At 41.3% G+C, this 20,202-nt stretch overlaps 2 protein-coding genes and 1 long non-coding RNA gene across 7 annotated transcripts in view; 1 reads left to right on the top strand and 2 right to left on the bottom strand.

The window, feature by feature from the left end:
- The window catches only part of LOC127527857 (uncharacterized), a 134,184-nt gene extending 133,852 nt beyond the window's left edge, over nt 1-332 (top strand). For 2 of the 3 annotated variants that reach the window (XR_007934999.1, XR_007934998.1), the window contains exon 3: nt 180-332. This is a non-coding gene — a long non-coding RNA (uncharacterized LOC127527857). Of the gene's footprint in view, nt 1-147 lie in introns of all 3 variants that reach the window. The other variant, XR_007935000.1, reaches the window with a different exon arrangement.
- LOC114644582 (E3 ubiquitin/ISG15 ligase TRIM25-like) overlaps nt 1-20,202 on the bottom strand; it is a 182,535-nt gene that overhangs the window by 102,811 nt on the left and 59,522 nt on the right. For 2 of the 3 annotated variants that reach the window (XM_051927858.1, XM_051927857.1), the window contains exons 5-7: nt 6,514-6,702; nt 5,678-5,743; nt 1,659-2,030 (exon numbers count right to left, since the gene is read on the bottom strand). In XM_051927858.1, the coding sequence (XP_051783818.1) occupies nt 1,659-2,030; nt 5,678-5,743; nt 6,514-6,702 (627 nt within the window). Of the gene's footprint in view, nt 1-1,483; nt 2,031-5,677; nt 5,744-6,513; nt 6,703-20,202 lie in introns of those variants that run through there. The other variant, XM_051927856.1, reaches the window with a different exon arrangement.
- LOC127527847 (E3 ubiquitin/ISG15 ligase TRIM25-like) overlaps nt 1-20,202 on the bottom strand; it is a 117,695-nt gene that overhangs the window by 90,047 nt on the left and 7,446 nt on the right. The window contains exon 2 of the mRNA XM_051927987.1: nt 17,318-17,413. Coding sequence (XP_051783947.1) covers nt 17,318-17,413 — 96 coding nt within the window. The remainder of the gene's footprint in view (nt 1-17,317; nt 17,414-20,202) is intronic.

The raw sequence follows: 20,202 nt of genomic DNA, 5'->3' as shown, positions 1-20,202 counted from the left end.
CCCCCAAGGTCAGCAGGAGACGACCTCAACCAACACAAACCTCAGATGACAGGACAACATGGCTGTCAGCCTGTAGAGTTTGAATGACTGCCAGTGTGCAGCTGTGACGAGGACCTGAGTGACCAGACAGACCAGTGGCTTTATGAGGTCACACAGCGGGGACTGAAGCAATGGCCGAGGTGACAGGAGAGAGAAGAGGGCAGCAGGGCTTAGGTCAGCAGTGAAGAGCTCATCGGGTGACAACCTGTCTGATGAGCGAGTGCTTAAAGAATCAGACGTCAGTCACACATCGAGATACGGATTTGATCAACGAGGAATACAATCTGTGATCACAGGACGGCCATCAGTGTGTGATGAGTCAAAGAGGAGAAAATCAGGAGGGAGGAACAAAACTCACAAACACACAAGTGACACACTCGTCTGACTCACTCTGTCTCAGTTCACTCATCTCACCCTTTATCACCCTGACACTCTTCTCTATCATCCTCACCCCTCACTCTTTATTCACCTTCTCCTCTTCCTTTTAACCCCTCAGGCTCCATGAAGATGACAGATTTAGAAGTCATAGTCACCATCTTCTGGTGAGGCCTGTAATACACAGTGGGGGGCTGTCAGCCTGGACCTTCATTGGCTTCTTCACAGACACAGATGGTCAGGTCAGGTGACACGCCGCTCCTTGAGGGGTCCTGAGGGAATTGTAAATCAATCCTGGGAATGTGTGTGTTAGTGGAAAGATAAAAGTGTCCCCAAGTGTCACATCTGACTGTCACTTTGAACACCGACAGTGATGGTGAAGTCAGTCAGCTAACTCGTCTCCTTGAGGTTGGGTGACATTGAGAACAACAAGGAGGAGGTGCATTTTAATTTCTAACGTGACACCAAGTGACTCAGTAAAACACCAAACTCCATCAGTATGGCTGACATGTGACTGAGCGGTGAGTCCTCGTCTTTAGACATTAACAGTGAATTCATTCAGAGGTGACAGACCACCGGAGTAACTAATAGAGGGGCAGACAATGTCTGTTCAGAGGCCAGCACTCCTGTCACTTCTGTCACTCTGTGCTCCTAAATAGTCACTGGAATGAGGCTCTGGATACATGTGGTCCTGCTGGAGCAGCACTACTGAAAGGCACTATATAGACTGACTTAACAGGTGACATTCATTGACACTCACAGGACACAGCAGTTGTGGTGTCAGCCTGAAGGACATGTGACTGTGAATCAACAGTGACCCCTGCTGGTCAGACTGGTATTTGTAGGTCTGAGGTGTCACCGCCCCTCACTATGAGACACACACCTGATTGGCTACTCAGACCCAATAATAATGGAGACCCTGACAGCCGCATTCGCCCCTCATTCTCATCACCAAATTCACTCACAGAGGTGCTGCCCCCCCACCTATAGTGTAAAATTAATTTTGACACCAAACTACAAAAACAAAGACAACTGAGTTTGTGGGGACATCAAGTGACCGGTGGATGGTATTGGTCAGTGGTCACATGGTGTCAGATGGCTGATTGTTACACTGGAGGTACTGTTAACCCAAAACCCTGGATAGAGGGGCTCAGTGAAGGAGGTGTTGAACCTGTGCAGGAGGGTCATTGTGTCTGAGACGCTATAAAATGACAGAGAGCCAGCAGGCCAGTCCAGATACACACCTATTCTGGGGCTGTAGGGGACGCTGATTACAGTCCGCTGGTTATTGTGCCACACAGAGTGCTGGGAATGAGAACACTCCAAACACCAGGACTTGTCGTTGTTTCCAAGGCCGCACTTCATGCCCTCTCCTTTCCTGCTCAGTCCTTTATATGCGACTCCAATCTTCATGAAGTGTCCACTGCACTCCACCTCCCAGTAACAGCGAGTCCCAGTCAGAGCCTCTCTGCACAGAACTTGGACACAGAGGTCAAATCTGTCAGGATGATCAGGATATTCAGTCTTTGTCCTCTCATGTGTCACCTTCTTGTTCCCTTCAGACAGATGGAGTTTTCTGTGTGCTGTGTTGATGTCCACTGTGATGGGACAGAAGTCTGAAAGGAGAGAAAAGAAAACGAGTGAGGAAATCTGGGAGTGTGTAACGGGACTGGGGGCGGAGCACAACACAGACAATTAACAAGAGCCAATCAGGAGCTGCGCTGACCAGACACTAATAGTAAAGAGCTCATCTGATTGGACAGAATCTGTGGGGATTAATAATTAAATCCTAAAAAGACGACAACAGACAAGAAGATATTGACAAGAGTTTAGACAAATAGATTGAAAACAAATATTGAGAATGTAATAAAAGAAGAGCAGACATGTGTGGTACAGCGGAGAAGTGCAGCAGATAACCGGTGTGTCTTAAGAGACTGTATTAATGTCAGGAGAGAGAAACCTGCATGTCGCAATATTACATTTAGATTTGGAGAAAGCATTTGATAGAATTGCACATAAATATATGTGGAAGATACTCCAAAAAATGGGAGTTCATGAAGGTTTTCTGGACTGGATAAAGTAGTCGATAAAGATATACGAAGTCAGATAAAAGTAAATAACAAACTAACAGAGGAGATACAGGAGAAATGTGGAGTAAGACAAGGGTGTCCATTGTCAGCAGTGCTGTTTATTCTGTGTATAGAGCCCTTATTAAATAAAATTAGGAGGGACACAAATATAAGAGGAGTTGAAGTACCAGGAAGGGGGGGACAACAAATAAAAGTGTTTCCATATATGGATGACATAACAATAATAGTCAGAGATACATGGAGTATAAATAAAGTAACAGAACATACAGAAGTGTTTATGGAGGGGGTCAGGTTCAACTTTACACCTCAGTAAGAGGGAATGCATCCTTTGGGGAAATGGAAAGAAAAACCACAAGAAAGAATAAGGTTATGAAATGTGGAGAAAGTATTAGGGATAAGATTTGGAGACGAGAGTACGGAGAGGATGGAGTGGAAAGAAATGGAAAAAAGATCAACAAACAAACAGAGTTTGGAGGATAAGGAACTTGTCAATGGAAGGGAAGATATTGGTGATGAAGGCAGTTATAATCCAAAACTATCATACTTAGCAAATGGTTTTATACACCAAAGAAAATATTAAGAAGAATTATAAGAACGTGTTTTGTGTTTCTATGGGGGTCAAAATGTGAAAAATTGGCAAAGAGGAAGGTAAAGAAAAGGAGAGAAAATGGAGGGAAAGAGGATCTGAATATAGAAAGGGAGTTGGCTTTAAGACACACAGCAACTGTTGTTAATATGGCGTTAAATAAAACGGGGACATTAGCGGACATGATCAGATATCTGCTAGGCACAGAACTGAGAAAAGCAAAATTATTAAAAATGACAAATAGCAGACCCATTGCCTTTAATATGCAAAAAATTATAAAACAATAGTAAGATTTGTTAAAAGATATTCATGGGAGGAAGGAGATCTCAAAATTTGGGAAAAGAAAAAAGACCTAAAAAAATATAAAGGAAAAGACGAAACGGTACTAAAAATCCAAAAGCTCACTGAAGAGCAAGCAAGAAAAGTGTGGGAGCAAAATGAGACAAAGAATTAACAAATAAACAAAAAGACCTCAGGTGGGTGACATGACATGAAATCCTACCGACGCAGGCGGCCATGTACAAAAGGAGAGTCACGAAAAGTTCAATATGTCTGAGGGAGAACTGCTGAGAGGTGGAAACACCAGAGCATGTGTTTAGGAACTGCAAAAAGACACAAGATGTGTGGAATGAGGGGTTAAAGGAATGGAAAGGGAGGACAGGAAAAGAGGGGATGACAAAAGAAGGAGTGTTGTATGGTTAGTAGGGAAGGAGTTAAATGTAAAAATGACAAGAAGGGAATGGAAAATGAACAAAATAATAAAAGAAAATATGTGGTGGTGGAGGAATGAACTGGGGATTCATAACAGGAAAAGAACAATACAGAAATTATACAGAAACGTGAAAAGAAAGGAGTGGAAGAAAGGAGGAATAAAGAAGGACAAGGAAACAAATGGCCTTAAAAAAGGTAAAGACCTCAAAAATAGAATTAAAGGTGGGGATAAAAAGGGAAAAAAAATAAAAAGTGTCACGGTGGTGAAATGGTGACGGGTGACAGTGAATTAGCAATGTGACCAGACTGTGTGTGTGTGCTCAAAGCTAAGAGACTGAAAAGAAAAAGGAAATGAAGTGAAAGGGGACAAGAAAATAGTGTTAGTGGTAAGTAATGGAATTTAGACAACGTAAAAAACAAAAATAACAACAGACAACAAAGAGAAAGGCAGGCAAGTCAGTCATCTGAAAGTCATCTGAGTCGTCAGAAATGATAAGAAACAACATAAGGTCACCACTGAGGTCAAAGGTCTAATGGACTGTCCACACTGACCGCTGGCTTTATTAAATGACATGTTTTATTGTCACAGTCCACCTCTTAAATTTAAAATCAATCCACTGTCACACTTCACAACCACATCAATAATTTGTATAAAAGCTGCAATCAGTATTTACTATTTATAATCTATCTATCTATCTATCTATCTATCTATCTATCTATCTATCTATCTATCTATCTATCTATCTATCTATCTATCTATCTATCTATCTATCTATTATATAGTGCCTTTCCCATCTGTCATTGTGTCTCTCTTTCTTTCTTTCGTGTGTTTCTTGTCATCTCTTTTTATTATTTGACTGTCATTCTTATCCAAGGTGACTCCCATCATCTCAGATTCCATTGTTTCCTTTTCTTTTCGTTGTCCAATCAGAGCCCAGGCAGGTGAAGTGACTTGCTGAGGTCACACATTGGTGTCAGTAGTGGGATTTGAACCCACAACCTCAGGGTTTGAAGTCCAAAGTCTTCACCACCACACCACACTGCATTTTCTCCACCATTTAAACTCTCCTTCTGTTCAATTGGATGTCAGCTTTACTCTGGTGGTCTCATCAGGGAGGTGGGCTACAATCCTGTGGACCATCAAACATCTTGAGAATATTAGCAGCTGTATTCACTGGAACATGAAGCTCTATGGAGGTGGTCTTGTAGTCTTCACCTTGACCACACTTGGATGTGACCTTCTTCATCTCCTCCTCTTCTCTTGTCCTCGTTCAGTGTGAGGCACATAAGGACACAACACAGAAGAGTGAGGACTTGACTGAGTGACTGAAGACCCCGGTGACACTCATTAGAGGAATCAGTCAGCTTGAGATATCACGAGAGTCCAATGGGGTCTTTGAACTTGTAAGCACCCCCAATAATTTCCTCTGCCATTTTCATTTGTTTTAATGTTTAAAATTTATAAAGTCGACAACTCAAAGCAAAGTGTCTGCTCTGTGGAGTAAAGAATGGAGGATGACGAGGATTTTTGTCAGCTTTAACTATTTTCACATATAATTCTGCTTCATTTTAAAACTAATACTGTGTCTGTATATACAGTCGTGTGATAATGTAAGTGCACCCCATGACGTGGATTTTATTTTATTTTTCCTTTTTTAACATTTCTGGACACATCAAGACTCGGGTTCAAAAGAAGGCTTTGCTTATTCACTACCTTAGTCTCTCAATCCCATAATGCACCAGTCACAGGACCCCCATCACTCTCAGCCCCTCAGTCACACAACACTCAGACTTTCATATCCTAAGCCTGTCCTGCTCTATTAAAACTTCAATGATTTTTATTGTGATGATCCATTCAGTCAAAGCACAAACTCACATTTTAAAAAGTCGTCTCTGCTCTGAGGTTCAGGAGGCTGGAGGGTGAAAACTGGAGCTTCATGAGCTGAAAATCAAAAGAAAAGAGAAGAAGAATGGAAACTGTGAAGATGGCATTGTGGGATCTTAGTTTAGTTCTTAAACACGTATTACAAATGCAGAGGAGTTCAAATAAAACATTTATAAAATATACAAGGGCTGGCAAATTAGGCCAAATGTTGATTTGAATATTAATATTAATAATAAATATACAGGGAGTCAGAGAGTATTGAGACCCCCTCACTTTCTGCACACTTTACCGTGTTGTTGATTCAATTTTAAATGGATTAATGTGCCTTTGTGCTCATCAGTCTACACTCAGTAACCATAATGACAAAGTGAGCGCAGGTCTTCAGAAAGGTCTGCACATTTATTACAAATCAAAACTGAAACGTCTCCTTCCTAGAAGTATTCAGACACTTCATTCAGGTCCTCTCTGTATTTGACTGCACTTCTCCTCCCCTCAATTCTGACCTGTCACTCTGTCCCCATAGCCTGATGCTGTCACCACCATCTTCACTATAGAGATGGCATTAGGCGGGTGGTGACCAACTCCTGGACTTCTCCAGAAATCCTGCTTGGTCTTCTGTCTAAAGAGTTCAATGTTTGTCTCCTCAGATCTTTGAATCTTTCCCTTGATGCTCTCAGCCTGTCATTTGTCTTTACTTGAGAGTATCTTCTGACTTGTGTGGTAATGTCTGACCCCACACATTACAATATTTAAGTTAAAGAAGCCTTAAACCGATCAGCGTTTTTTATAAGGTTAAATGTATGCCATTGTAGTTGAAGTGCGCTTACCGTTTGTGCGTTGATGGCGCTGCCACAGGATCGCCGGGTTGCCTAGCGGGTGAGCGCTGTGTGGCGCGGTGACTCTGGGCACACGTGGAGCTGTATCATGGCCAGTATGGGCTCCTCCGCTCGTGTTCAGGTTTACACGCTGGTGTCCTAGCAGCCTGCCCTGCGCCGCTGGTTTAAGGTGCGGAGCTCCTGAAAGACAAAGTCGGCATTTTCAGTGTCAGAGATGAGGATCCCGTATTGTAAATAACTGAATTTACTTACTCGAGAGTCGGAAACTGGTGTGCTTGAGCTCAGAATGGCCTTTGGCAGTCCATGGGGGGTTTACACGCGCGACCGGCAGGGGTTCAAGTTTAAATAGAAAGTTACTCAGGGCGTGTCATGGAGCATGTTGTGAACGTGCCAGCGTCTACCTGGTTAGGTGAGTGAGGTAGACGGGGTGGCAGATTGGCTGGATGATCTCGCCGGTGATATTTAAGGAGCTGCTGGCCATCAGGGGTTGTCAGTGGACCTAAAGGTGAGGTAGGATTAAGAACTGCTGAGCTACTGGAGGAGCAGATGTTGGCAGCTTTGTAAATATTCTTTTGTACATATAGTTATATATCTATTGGTGATACTTTTTGGTGGAGGTATCTATACTTATTTGGTGCTGGGATAGTTTTTGATTATGGGATTGCTGTAATTGTTTTTTCTTTTTGTGTGCATTATTTTTTCTTTTTCTTTTTTTCCTGTTGGATGAACTTTTTGAGCCAAAGATAAAGGAAGACCACCTTCATTGTTGGAGTGTGTGTAGTTTTTGTAGGAGTGCACTGTTTTTTGAAAATCCACCATATTATTCCTTTTTTTATATGGCTTAGCCATTTAAAACAAATTTCTGTTCATTAACCTTAAGGTGAGCAAAGCAAAGGAAATAAAAAGAATCTCAAAAGTTAAGTGAAAAAGGACTTTTTAAGAGAATACGTGGAATAAGTATTAGGAGTATAACATTTCAAGTTAAAATTCCAAAACATCTGATTAGGAACAACTGATTATTTAGAGAGTTTGTTATCACTCAGCTAATCAAAGTGAAAGGCACTATATAGTAAAAATAATAAACAGCAAAGGATGGTAGATAAATGTTAAAGAGCAGGCCTTCTTCAGTGTCCTCTTATTGTCACTCTGGTCCTCCTAATGGACTTCAATAACAAACACAATGTCACCAGACGCTGTACCTGATGGAGTCCTTGTCATGATGAACCTCCAGCTGATCTTCTCCAGACTCTTTGTCAGACCTGACAGCTGCTTTTTCAGGTCCTCAGATGAGAAATCAGCGGTGACAGTGAAGCTCAGCGAGTCTCCATCAGAAGGAAGGACACAGCAAGGTGAGAAGGTCTGAATCAGAAGAGAAGAGGGGACGAGATTTCATAAAGGAGACATTAAATCGTAAGTAATGCTGATAAGAGGGGGCTCTTCTGAATTAATGATCAGTGTGGTGGGCAGTCAGCATGGGTTTAGATGGTGAGAATGCCTGTCTTTGACTTGTTGGTTATTTATGAGAGAAAATTTGGTGGAGTGTAGTGGAGCATCAGAGATTATCAACCTTAACTATCAATGAGCTTTAAACGCAGGACTCCATGAGAGACATAAAGATAAAGGGATTGAGGGGGCAGGTGGGTCCAGAATTGACTTGGCACACAAAACAAGGTGTTCGGCTTTTTATGGTTCTGAGACAAACTTAATTAAATTAAATTAAATGTAAAGACTAACACATGTAGGGAGAAAGCTCTTCAATATGATTATACAATTTAAGGTCTGCGGCTCAGAAGTGTAAATTGTGAGGAAATCTTGGGAGCCTTTGTGTCTTCATCATCATCATCATCATCAGCCACACAAAAGAGAGAAAGCGTAGCTGAGTTATTTAGTGACCACCATGTGTGGAGTGTAAATCAAGAAGAGAATCTCACTAATGTCTGTGAAACACAGTCGACATCAGGACTATTGTGTGGACTGTGAGAGAAAAACACACGAGAAAGATGAGAGATGAGAGACGAGACTGGACTGTGGGGTCTGAGCTGAGAGGAAATGCTGAAGGATTTGAATCTCATCGGTTTAAGGATGGAGACATCATGAGGTGGCCTGGCAGAAGAGTTGGCACCATCCTTTATTAGATGTCATCTTTTACACTTCATAAAAATTCACTTTCTCACCCAGACAGCTGTGTGTTCATCTCTCTGTCATGCACATGAAGATACACTTTGAAATATTTGTAAAAATAATATTTGAAATGTTAAGGAAATGTGAATAGATGATCTGTGTTGTGCTGAATGGCCTGTTCTTGTCATGTTGTACAAACTCCTCAGATCTTATAAATTTCTCTCTAAATGTTCTCAGGTCCAACACACCCCAGTCTGATCAGACTCTCTGTGAAGTGTCGCTCTCACCTGTAGGAAGTGGAGATGGTCCTTGGTCTCTGAAAGCTCCTTTAGCTCAGCTTCTCTCCTCTTCAGCTCCTCAATCTCCTTCTCCAGTTGCTCCATAACTCCTTTAGCCTTCTCCATTTCTCTCTTTTCTTGTTCTCTGATCCTCTCAGTCAGTTTCCTGTGTTCTTCCTCAATGCACCGCATCAGAGCAGTGAAGCTCTTCTTATTTTCTTCCACCTCTCTTACCACAGACATCTGAATAAATAGGATAAAGATTTAGAATTGAGTTACCTGATAAGAATAACCAATCAAGAGGCACATTTGTTGTTTTTTTGATGTTGTGAAGGACAGTTTGAATTGGCTGGAGTGACTTGTGGTACTTTATTTTCAGAGGGAAGGTCAGTTGCAGACTGACTCCCATACAATATGCTCCCTCCATTATGCCGAATAACATCATCACTCTGCTGATGCTGCTATTAAGGAAACTGTAGGACTTTATGAGTTACGCAGTATTGAAAGGCTTCCTTGTGAAGGATCTTGAGAGCCAATGGCAGGTGCTGCTGGGGACACCTGTACTGTATTGTGAGGACCCCATTTGATCTGCGAGTTTATATAAAATTCTGTTTTTACAAAGGACATCTCCTGCTCAGCCTGAGGTTTGGAGTGGAGTAGGACTACACACACCAAAGAAGAAGAAGAAGAAGAAGAAGATGACGATGATGATTTGTAAAGACCAGTAAACTTGTGCATTAGGAGTTAATTGTGTTAAAATAAAAGTATTTCTAGAAAAGACACTTGTGCATATTAGTTGTATTCTAGATTGGGGTGTCAGACGTCAATATGTCAGACCTGTGAGATGGAGATATTTAACAAGAGGGTCTAGGTGTTGGTCAAAAGGATTCAGATTTCCTTTATTTTCATGAACTCTTTCCATATTTACCTTCTTGCATCTCTTTTTCATTGTAAAGCTCAGAGTTGTGTATTTATTTCCATGTTTGATGTTTTTCCACTTCATTTATGATCTTTGCATTATAACTAATTAATTTGCTATTGTAACTATGGCTCATACTTGTATGATGAGAACTGGTGGGGTGTTCTATGTGGGAAGTAAATGTGAGGTAAAAGGTGCCTGCTGTACAGGATCATCAACACCAAAGCTGGAGGTGTTCTGCTGTGTTTAGAACATTGCACATCTGGTGGCTCATATTACTCTGCGATTGAAGGGAAGGCTTAGAAGCCCTAAAAGGTCACCTCCTAACCAGCCACTAGAATAAGGAAGAAATGATAATATGAGATAATATGAGATTTATTATTAGGGAATTATATATATATATATATAATTATATATACATATTACGATTGTTATAGTTCTCTTTGTATACCACGTTGTCAGTTCAGCACTTCGGTTGTAATATGACCAAGCCATGCAAGCACAGTCTTGACAATGCAACGTATAGTTGTACAGGAGAAAAGCAATCTTTCCTCAAATCAATGGCAACCTTTTGTAGGTCTATGAACTTAATTTAAACTTTAGGTTTACACGGTGCTTTGTTTCTGACGTGCTGCGTTCAGTCACTTCACTTTAGCTGCTGTCTTGTGTGATGTTGCGATGTCCACGGCTTTATTTAATGTTAGCTAAGACCCGGCACTTAAAAGTTTCTCGCTACAGCAATTTTTAATCCGTTACAAAATCATCCAAAGTCTTTTTTATACCTCGTGTCTTCTCATTAAAGTTGTATCTCGAGAATATGGTATTGCAAACGGCAGCAGGATTGTTTCTATAAACTTAATTTAAACTTATGGTTTACCCCGTGCTTTGCTTCCGCAGTAATGAAGTGATCACTCCTGCTGCGTTCAGTCAGTTCACGTGAGCCGCTCTCTTGTGTGATGTTGCAATGTCCACGGCTTTATTTAATGTTAGCTAAGACCCGGCACTTCAAAGTTTCTCGCTACAGCAATTTTAACTCTGTTACAAAGTGATCCAAATCTTTTTTATGCCTCGTGTCTTCTCATTAAACTTGTATCTCGCGAATATGGTATTGCAAACGACAGCGGGAGCGTTTCTATAAATTTAATTTAAACTTACGGTTTACACCGTGCTTCGCTTCTTATTGTTTTGCTGCCTTCTCAATTGTGTAATGAATGTTTTCTTCAGCGCTCTTTGAGGCTCTTCCTTGTTTTGTACGTACTGCGTTCACAGTCAGTTCACGTGATTACGTGGGAGGCGTGATGACGTGATATGCAACTCCGCCTCCCACGGCCAGCGAGCTGCAGTCCATTACAGTATATGGACATAAAAGAGGTTCCAGTTATGACCGTTACACTTTGAATTTCGAAATGAAACCTGTCTAACTTTTGTAAGTAAGCTGTAAGGAATGAGCCTGACAAATTTCAGCCTTCCACCTACACGGGAAGTTGGAGAATTAGTGATGAGTCAGTCAGTCAGTCAGTGAGGGCTTTGCCTTTTAATAGTATAGATATATATATCTATATATATATATCTATATATATCTATATATCTATATATCTAACCATCCATCCATCCATTTTCCAACCCGCTGAATCCAAACACATGGTCACGGGTGTCTGCTGGAGCCAATCCCAGCCAACACAGGGCAAAAGGCAGGAACCAATCCCGGGCAGGGTGCCAACACACCACAGGACACACACAAACACATCCACACACGCACACATATATATACATATACATCTATACTAATAAAAGGCAATGCCCTCACTGACTCACTCATCACTAACTCTCCAACTTCCCATGTAGGTAGAAGGCTGAAATTTGGCAAGCTCATTCCTTACAGCTTACTTAAAAAAGTTAAGCAGGTTTCATTTCGAAATTCTACATGTAACGGTCATAACGGTCGACAACATCCGCCATGTTAAACTTCATTATGTTTGGCTCCATCTTCACAAAATTTGGTAGGCGGCTTCCCAGTGCTAAACGAAAACGATGTACGTACTTATTTCGGTGGTATGACACCACTGTCAGCCGCCATATTGAACTTTCCAACGGCCTTTTTTACTTAATGGGCCCATCTTCAAGAAATTTGGTTCGCGGGTTCCCAACACTAACTGAATCCTACTTACGTACATATATACGTCCATAGCCTGCAGCTCGGTCCACACTCTAAATCCTCCAGGCACTCCTGAGCATAATCTAATTTTGAAGGTTGGGGCACCAATAATGTTACTGAGAAACTTACAGCCCCGAAACATTGTAATGGCACGAGACTTCAGGTCACATGCTTGCAAAAGAACCTAATTGAGGCAACTGTTTTTACTGGCGGTGGATCAGGGGAGAGAGTTTTTATTCCTCGCATCCCCGTTATACCCTCTGATCTCCTATTTCAATTCAAACGCCTCCAATTTCCAGTAAGGCTCTGCCTCGCAATGACAATTAATAAGTCTCAGGGACAGACCCTACAAAAGGTTGGCATTGATTTGAGGCAAGATTGCTTTTCACATGGCCAACTATACGTTGCATGCTCAAGAGTAAGCTCAGCGCACAGCTTGGTCGTATTACAACCGGAGGGGCGAACTGACAACGTGGTATACAAAGAGATCCTTAACAAATAATTATTGGTTCATTTTCCCTCAGTTTATTATTTAAAATTTTAAAGCAGTACTTCACCGCTGCGAAGCGCAAGTATTTTGCTAGTACTGTATAGATAGATAGAAAAGGCACTATATAATAGATAGATATGAAAGACACTATATAATAGATAGATATGAAACGCACTATATGTTAGATAATATGAAACTGTCGGAGACCCTCTGGGTTTATAGGGCAGAAGGGAAGCTGCTGGTGGTGACTGGCAGATGGTCCACCTCTTCGTGAGCAACACACAAACCACATGGAACATAACAAAGGCAGTTTATAGACAAAATAAACTAGAAAGAAAAATATATATATTCAACCAAATCAACATTAACATTAATAAACAAATAAAAAACACATGAAACAAAACTTTGAACAACATCTAGTGGAGGGAATCCTGGCTGAAAATATCAAAGTCATCATTGGTGTAGAGAGGGGATTTTATGCATCAGTAAATAGCAGAAATTCCAGGAGGAAACAACAAAAGCAGACGAGTATAGAAACATAAAGCGAAGTGAAGGTCGGTCTCTGAGGTTGGCTCTCCTTCACTTCTACTTCTTCAGCTGTCACCTCTGTGTCTGGATTGGACTACACAGTGTTGAGTGACACATTGTGCCCGCCTACTTTCTTTGAACTAAAAACACACCCCACTGGTCTGGACCGGCTGTGTTTAGTACTTTAGTACACTTGATTGTATGGGTCAGTTTAATGTGAGTCTGTGTTAAATAAATTAGGTTGGATAAGTTTGGTCTGTCTGGGCACAGAAATGTGTGCTTAGAGTTCTGTCTCTGCTTGATGAGAACTTTCACATAAATGAATCCTGGCAGAACTGGGCATCAGAGAGTGTTGTATCTTGGACAGTCTGCCAGCTCATTACAGGGTCAGATCTAAACTAGTGATGACAATGGAAGCCATTCTGATGTTTCTGCCATTTAACCAAAATAAAATGTGAGGATGTGGTGGAAGATCTGGAATAACTGGAAGAAACCCACTGAGATTTTGGAAGAAGGGGTAAACTCCACATGGAAAGGGAATGGAGGAAAGTGGATCTGAGATTCAGCAGATGCCACCACTGGACAACCTTACTGTCCTTTGTGATAAAATATTAAAGCTTAAGTAAAACATTTGGAGGTGTACATTATATAAAGTATGCACTCAGACAAACAGTGGAGATCCTTAAGTTGTGGAGTCCAATAAGACTGAGAAATACCAGAATGAAGAAGAGAAGACAATTAAGATATCCAGAATAAATCAAGAATATCCCATCTCTCCAAAAATGTATTTTACAAGAAAAGACAGGCTCTCCAATCAGAATGTAAACTCCTGATGACAAAAGAACCTGAAGAACTCATCTTTAAATCACAACATCATTACGGTGAACATAGAGAGAAGGCTAATAAGATCTTAGCTCAGCAATCAACAAGCAGGAAGTTTGCAACGCAATAACAGAAATTACCAGCACAACTGGAGATAAAGTAATGAAGCCTAAAAATATAAGTCACACATTTAGCAAGTACTATAAGTCTTTATATTCTACTCAGTTTAAAGAAGATGAGACACAATCTGAGGAGTTCTTTGATGTAATATAAAGACAACAGATGGACACTCTTAGTGAAGAGGAACTGGGACAAACCTCTGAAACTCTCAGAACTTCAGGATGCTGTAAACTCACTCCAAAGTGGGAAAACAACAGGCCCTGATGGCAACCAGTGGAAATTAACACAGATGTTTTCAACTAAGTTAGCTCCACTATTATTAGCAAAGTTTACAGAAGCTACAGACAACAAAAATCTGCCCAAAAAACATACCCAATTTTCCACACCTCCCACCCATTGCCTTTCCAGAAGAAATCCTGATCAGTCCTGAGGAGTCAGACAGCATCTAAAGAGTCTCCCCTTTAAGGGATATGGTGGGAAAAGGGCCTTTTAATGAATATCTCAGAAAAGGAGTGGAAGTCAGCCATGCATAGAATACACTCCAGCTCCATATATGCAAAGTATTCAACCATCAGACTTTGACTCTTTCATCGATCACATTAATCTCATTTAAAATTGGGAAGAATCCAACCTGCGAGTGTGGCAATCGAGCTCCAGCCTCACTGGGCCACATGTTTAGTGAGGACAACAAAGTAATATCATTTAGGGCCAAAAAGTTTGAATGTTTTATCAGACAGCCTTAGGGTCACAATCACTCCTAACTCACTAACAGCTGTAGTTGGTGGGATACCAGAGGGGCCTAAAGTGGAGGAAGACACATTGACTGTAACTTCCTTGACCACATTCTGAGCTCGTGGACTTGTCCTGCTGAACTTGAAGACCCCCAGTCCAACTGTGATAAGTCACTGGGTCACTGATGTCTGACATTTAAAAAAAAAAAATTCTCACTTAGAAGATCTGTTCAAAACCTTTATAAAAAATGGCAATATCTAATTAATAAAAATTTAAAATAAGCAACCATAGCAGGGGAAAAGGAAATTCAGCCTATTTATTTATTTATTTTCCTAAATCATCAGGAATCTTGTCCCAGCTCTCGGGGGTATTTTCCGTACGTCACTTAAATCATCCAAGATCAGGTGCCTCATCTTGGATGAGTTAATGCCAGTGAAACTCATCCAGATAAGTCAGTTTTTCAAATGCAGCCGTGTATTAGATTAGTCGAGCTGGATCTAATCATCCGAGATGAATGCGCGCACCCGCGCTGTGTGAAAAGCCCATATATATTGAGTCTAGAAAACATGATCAGCAAGTCTTTGATAGGCTGTAATAAAATGATGAAAGAAGGGGCGCATTTTTTTCACACACGCGGCGCAAGACCTTTTATTCGAAGGACATGAAGAAATTCAAGATTTAATATGCACAAGGGGTAACACTGCAAAAGCAGCAAAAACCAGAAAAGACGGCTGGCAAAAAGTGGCCGACAAATTAAACGCTAAGTAGTGTGCATTGTACTTACTGAATGCAGCGTTTCATTTCCTATGTGTCAGATTAATTATTATTTAATATGTCATAATTCCAGATCAAACGTGAGCACAAGGAGAACATGGGAACAGGTTAAAGTGAAGTACAAGAATATACTTCAAACTGGTAAATATTGGTATATAACTATTTAAAGAATTGTTGACATAAATAATCATATATAATATAAAAAACATTAATTTTAAAGCTAATAAGAAGGCAGACAAGCACAAAACAGGTGGAGGTCCATGCGGTCCAGACCTAACCCCTGCAGAAGAGTTGGCTTTCCAGCAAAATGCCCATTGCTCTGTTTGTGAGGGCATTCCAGGGGGAAGCTCCTCCTCAGAACCAGTGGCAGGATGCAGTGGTCACTTCATTTCAGGTAAAGGATGGTCATTGCATATATTTGTCCTCCATAGGTATGATCCATAGAGCCCTCTTTTTTGTTGGGTCAGTTGCAGGGAATGTCATATCCCTTGAACCTGTGTCTGACCAACGAGATATTGACGAAGGTTAAATATTTCATGAAGACACTGTGTCTGATTATTCATCAGGAGGAGAGGTACATTTTCCAAATAATGTTTGATCAAACTCCACTCTGATCCCATATGCCCCAATCACATTTGGAAATCCTGGTAATGAGAATGTTAGGCTGATTGTGAGATTCTTCATGGTACTGTGGGTGTTTTAGCCTGTGTATTACCTACCTGTAATGGCATGAAACGCCTCTTTTATTGTCTGCACACGCAGGTGTCCAGGAAACACAATGAAAACCCGAAGGAAATGTTTCAGAGCCAAACAGACTTTACGAATTGCCTGGCAAACTGCACTTTTATATAAATGTTCCGCATCGCCTACAGTATATAAAAAAGTGCCGCTTGCAAGAAAACTCAAAGCAATGCCTACTGTCTGTGTGGTTGTGAGAGCCCGACTTCACCGAGTTTGACTTCGAATATACGGAGCTAATAAATCTTTGAGGTACAATATTCCCCCTCGGCTAAAGCGGTATCTTTCGTACAGAATTTCCTCCGGGAGCAATAAAGGATCTTGCCGATCGCGCAAAACCCTCTCTATATGAAATTCTCTTCGTATAATTTGCGCACCAATATCAATTGGCCATTCATTGTGGATGACTTCCACTCACCGTCACTGATCACGTATGTAAACTAATCCTTGTTTACGCAGAACAAACCTGCTCCGAGCAGGTCTGCTATGACAACTCTTCCAGCAAGAGTTTCGAAAAACCGACAGATCCAGGATCAGGCCAAATCGTCAACAATTACATCCGGCTAAACGACTAATCCACGTACGAAAAATACCCCCCTCGGCTCTTCTGTCTTTTTCTGGTTGCAGTGTGAATCCTGTTTGGTAGTTTTTTACTTTTTGCATTTTTTGTGTTTCTTTAGATTTCTGTTTTAACTTTCTGATTTTTATTTTTTATTTTGACTTTGAAAGTCATTTGTTGTATAAGTTGAACTTGATTGTATGCAATGCTATTTGTAAATTAAAAACAACTTAGACCATTAAAGGACGTTGAGCCCGCTGATCTAATTCAGAACATCAGCGTCGACCTTCAGTGTGAGTTTCTGTTAGTTGAGTTAAGTCTCCTTTAAGCAGCTGATGGAATATCAGAGGACTTTAGGGTGATGCTGTCTGAGTCTCCACTGAGTAACACCTGGGATTCTGTCAACAGTGAAAGGCCATGAAGGACACCACACAATGTCTTCACTAATCTCCCTTCTCGTGTCCCTACTCATCATCACCAGTGAAGCTCTGCTGCTCTTCAAGTTCTCATTTATTTCTCCTATCTTTGATATGAAGTGCTGTCTTCCTATTCCACTCACCTTCATCTCCTCCATCATCCTCCTCGTCTCCTTCAGTGTCTTCTCTCTCTCCTCAAGTCCCCTCTTGATGTCACTCAGTGTCACCCCCAGCTGTTTCTGTTTGGACACACAAGAGGACACGAATGGTCAGATCAGAATTCACGTTCACTTTGTGATTTCTTTTTCTCTTTCTGACTCCTGATATTTTCACAACACATTTGTTTGACATTTCATGACACAACTTAGATTTGATTTAACAAACAGGAATGACAATAAAGATTAAAAGAAAGGTTTAATTGAGTTTGGGTTTGAAGAGTGCGTCAAATACAGAAGACAGTTTGAAGGCACACTGGTGTGTGAGTTAGTTGTTGACATTTAGAAGACATCACATCGACAAACTGGGAAATGTGAAGTTCACAAAACACCAAAAATAATAAAAACAAACTGGAGTGTAAAGTAAAGAAACTGGTGAAAGGCCAGGAGGACTTAAACACGTCATGTCAGTAATTATAGGATCTACAAGGACATTTGATATCCTGAGTGAGACATGTGAGGACGTTGTCTGCCGTTGTCATTTTCTGGAGTCAAGTAAGATACTGAAATATAAAAACGATTCTGTTGAATTCAGGAAGAGGGCAACTTAAAGGAATTCTAATACTCAGAAATGATATTTTTGTATGTTACTTACGTCAGGTGTTTTGTTTAGTTGACGGATTATTATTTTTAATTAAACTAGTGAGCTCTGCCCCCTGCACACTTCACTCGCCCACCCGCAGGTTTGGTTCATGCGGTGCTTCAAACATTTAAAAGCCTGTACAGCACCTGTCCTTTTGTGTCACTGCCTTGTCTCTCTTCTCCCCCAGACATCCTCTGCTCCTGTGGTGGTCCCGCTCCCGACGCGCACCCCTATGAACAGGAAGATTTTCTATTCTTCTAATTGAGATACGGAACTGTCCCCTCCGACTACACACGGAGCTCGATTCAATCCTGAAAGAGACTTATGTTTGTTTGAAGTGTCTGAATAACGTTTGTGTCTAAAATCTCCTGTGTATCTGTGCCACTCTGTGACCCAAGTGTGACCGCGTACGTGGATTTCACTTTCACCAAACCACAAATCTTTTAATTCTCTTGTTTATTGTGAAGAAACACTACTTTTTAGTGATGGCAACACAGATTAGAAGATCTACAAGTCTCTGACTTAAAGTTTCAATCCAAACAATATATTCAATCTCTTTTCGCTGTTTTGTTATTTCATCGAGTAATAATTTCTGTTTGTTTGTGCGAATGCGATCTTTACTATCATTTTTGTAGACTTTCAAAATGGCCAAATTCTCCATTTCGCGGACCTTGCTTCCGTCTCTCTGGACTTACGAAAAGTCTTTTTAGACAGATCACGTCTCGTCTCTTATAACAGAGAGATGTTTATTATGTTTATGTGTTTTGGTTTCACCAGAGCCTTCAAGACCACCCAGCCATCCCTGTTAAGGGGTCAGCTCAGAGATGTGCAGGTGGGTGAGCCTGTGGTGTCCTGATGATGGACTAACTGTCAGGCAGACTCAAGGACTGTGTGAGCAACACTGGAGCAGCACAAGGAACAGGCCTGTCTGCTTTACTCCTCACTCTGCGCACCTCACACTGGAAAGAACACAATTTCTCTTTTCTTGTATATCCACAAATCACCCAAGGAGTGTCTCAGTGGGCTTTAACAGGCCGTGTAGAACACTAATGAAGAGCCTGATGAGTTACATCATTAAAAACAGAATCTACACAGGAATCGTATATTGACATTTCTGAGCTGAACTTATTGTAAGAATCGTAGACTTAACTCTGGAGTACAATACAGACTGACATGTGACAATAATGTGTCTCTTAAACAGCCCTGAGATCAGACAAATGCAAACTCTAATTCTTTAAAAATGGACAAACACCACAAAGGTAGACAAGCAGCTAAGCACACTCAGCGTGTAAGTGTCAGCAGTACAGAGTGTGTCTATCGATGTGTCAGACCTTCTATTGAATTACGTTTAGGATGACATTGTGTGCTCACTTACTACGCTGACATCAGCCAACTGTAACATCATCTTGTTAAGAACACCTCAGGAGGGTCCGAATGTCAGACATTTCTACGCGTAGCCCATGTGACGCTCGCACCCCTGCCAGTGGACATTTCTAGACAGCAGGCTATAGTTGGCCTCCCACTGCCTTAGAAACTCAAAAGAGAAACTGATCAGAGCAGAAAGAAACTCAGCTGGCTGTGAGGAGAGAACTCAGTTGTTTGTGGGCCATCTTGGGGATCTCATCCTGAGCTGTTTCATGACTTGCACCAGTCTCACCAGGATGGACTCCAGCAGCCAATGCTCTGAACTTGAAACATCAGGTTTATAAGGTCCAGTAAAACCTCGATTATCAGTCAGGGCTCAGGACCGAGGCTGTGATGGATAAGAGAAAAGACGGATAACAGAGCAGCTACTTTAAAAATGACAAACAGTAGATTAGTGTAGCGAACAGTCGTGAAAAACTATATTAATATAATGAATTAATTTATATAATATTGTAATGACCAGCGTAATAAGCAAATACAACTCAGAGGTCCTGGAGTTTTCTATGTTTTACGTGGAGTCTTCGTTCCCTCACAAGCGGTGTCCTGTCTTACACTCCGTTATTTGGTTACTGAGCTCACCTCCTAAACAATCACAGAAAGCTTTCCCTACCGATCAGTTGATCTCCTGCCACTCTCGTTGTGTCTTTTTGATACACAAACACTCCTGCTTATTGTCTCCTGACTCCCTGCTCCACACCTTCACTTCTCTCCTCACTTCTCCTGTCCACCCCTGACAGAACAGAAGCCCCTCAGCCAGTCCCATCACTTACAGCTTTCCGCCCTTTCTGCCCCCACACAGAGCATC

The sequence above is a fragment of the Erpetoichthys calabaricus genome, chromosome 5, assembly GCF_900747795.2.
Source record: "Erpetoichthys calabaricus chromosome 5, fErpCal1.3, whole genome shotgun sequence".
NCBI lineage: Eukaryota > Metazoa > Chordata > Cladistia > Polypteriformes > Polypteridae > Erpetoichthys > Erpetoichthys calabaricus.
This window is presented reverse-complemented; position numbering and strand designations above follow the sequence as displayed.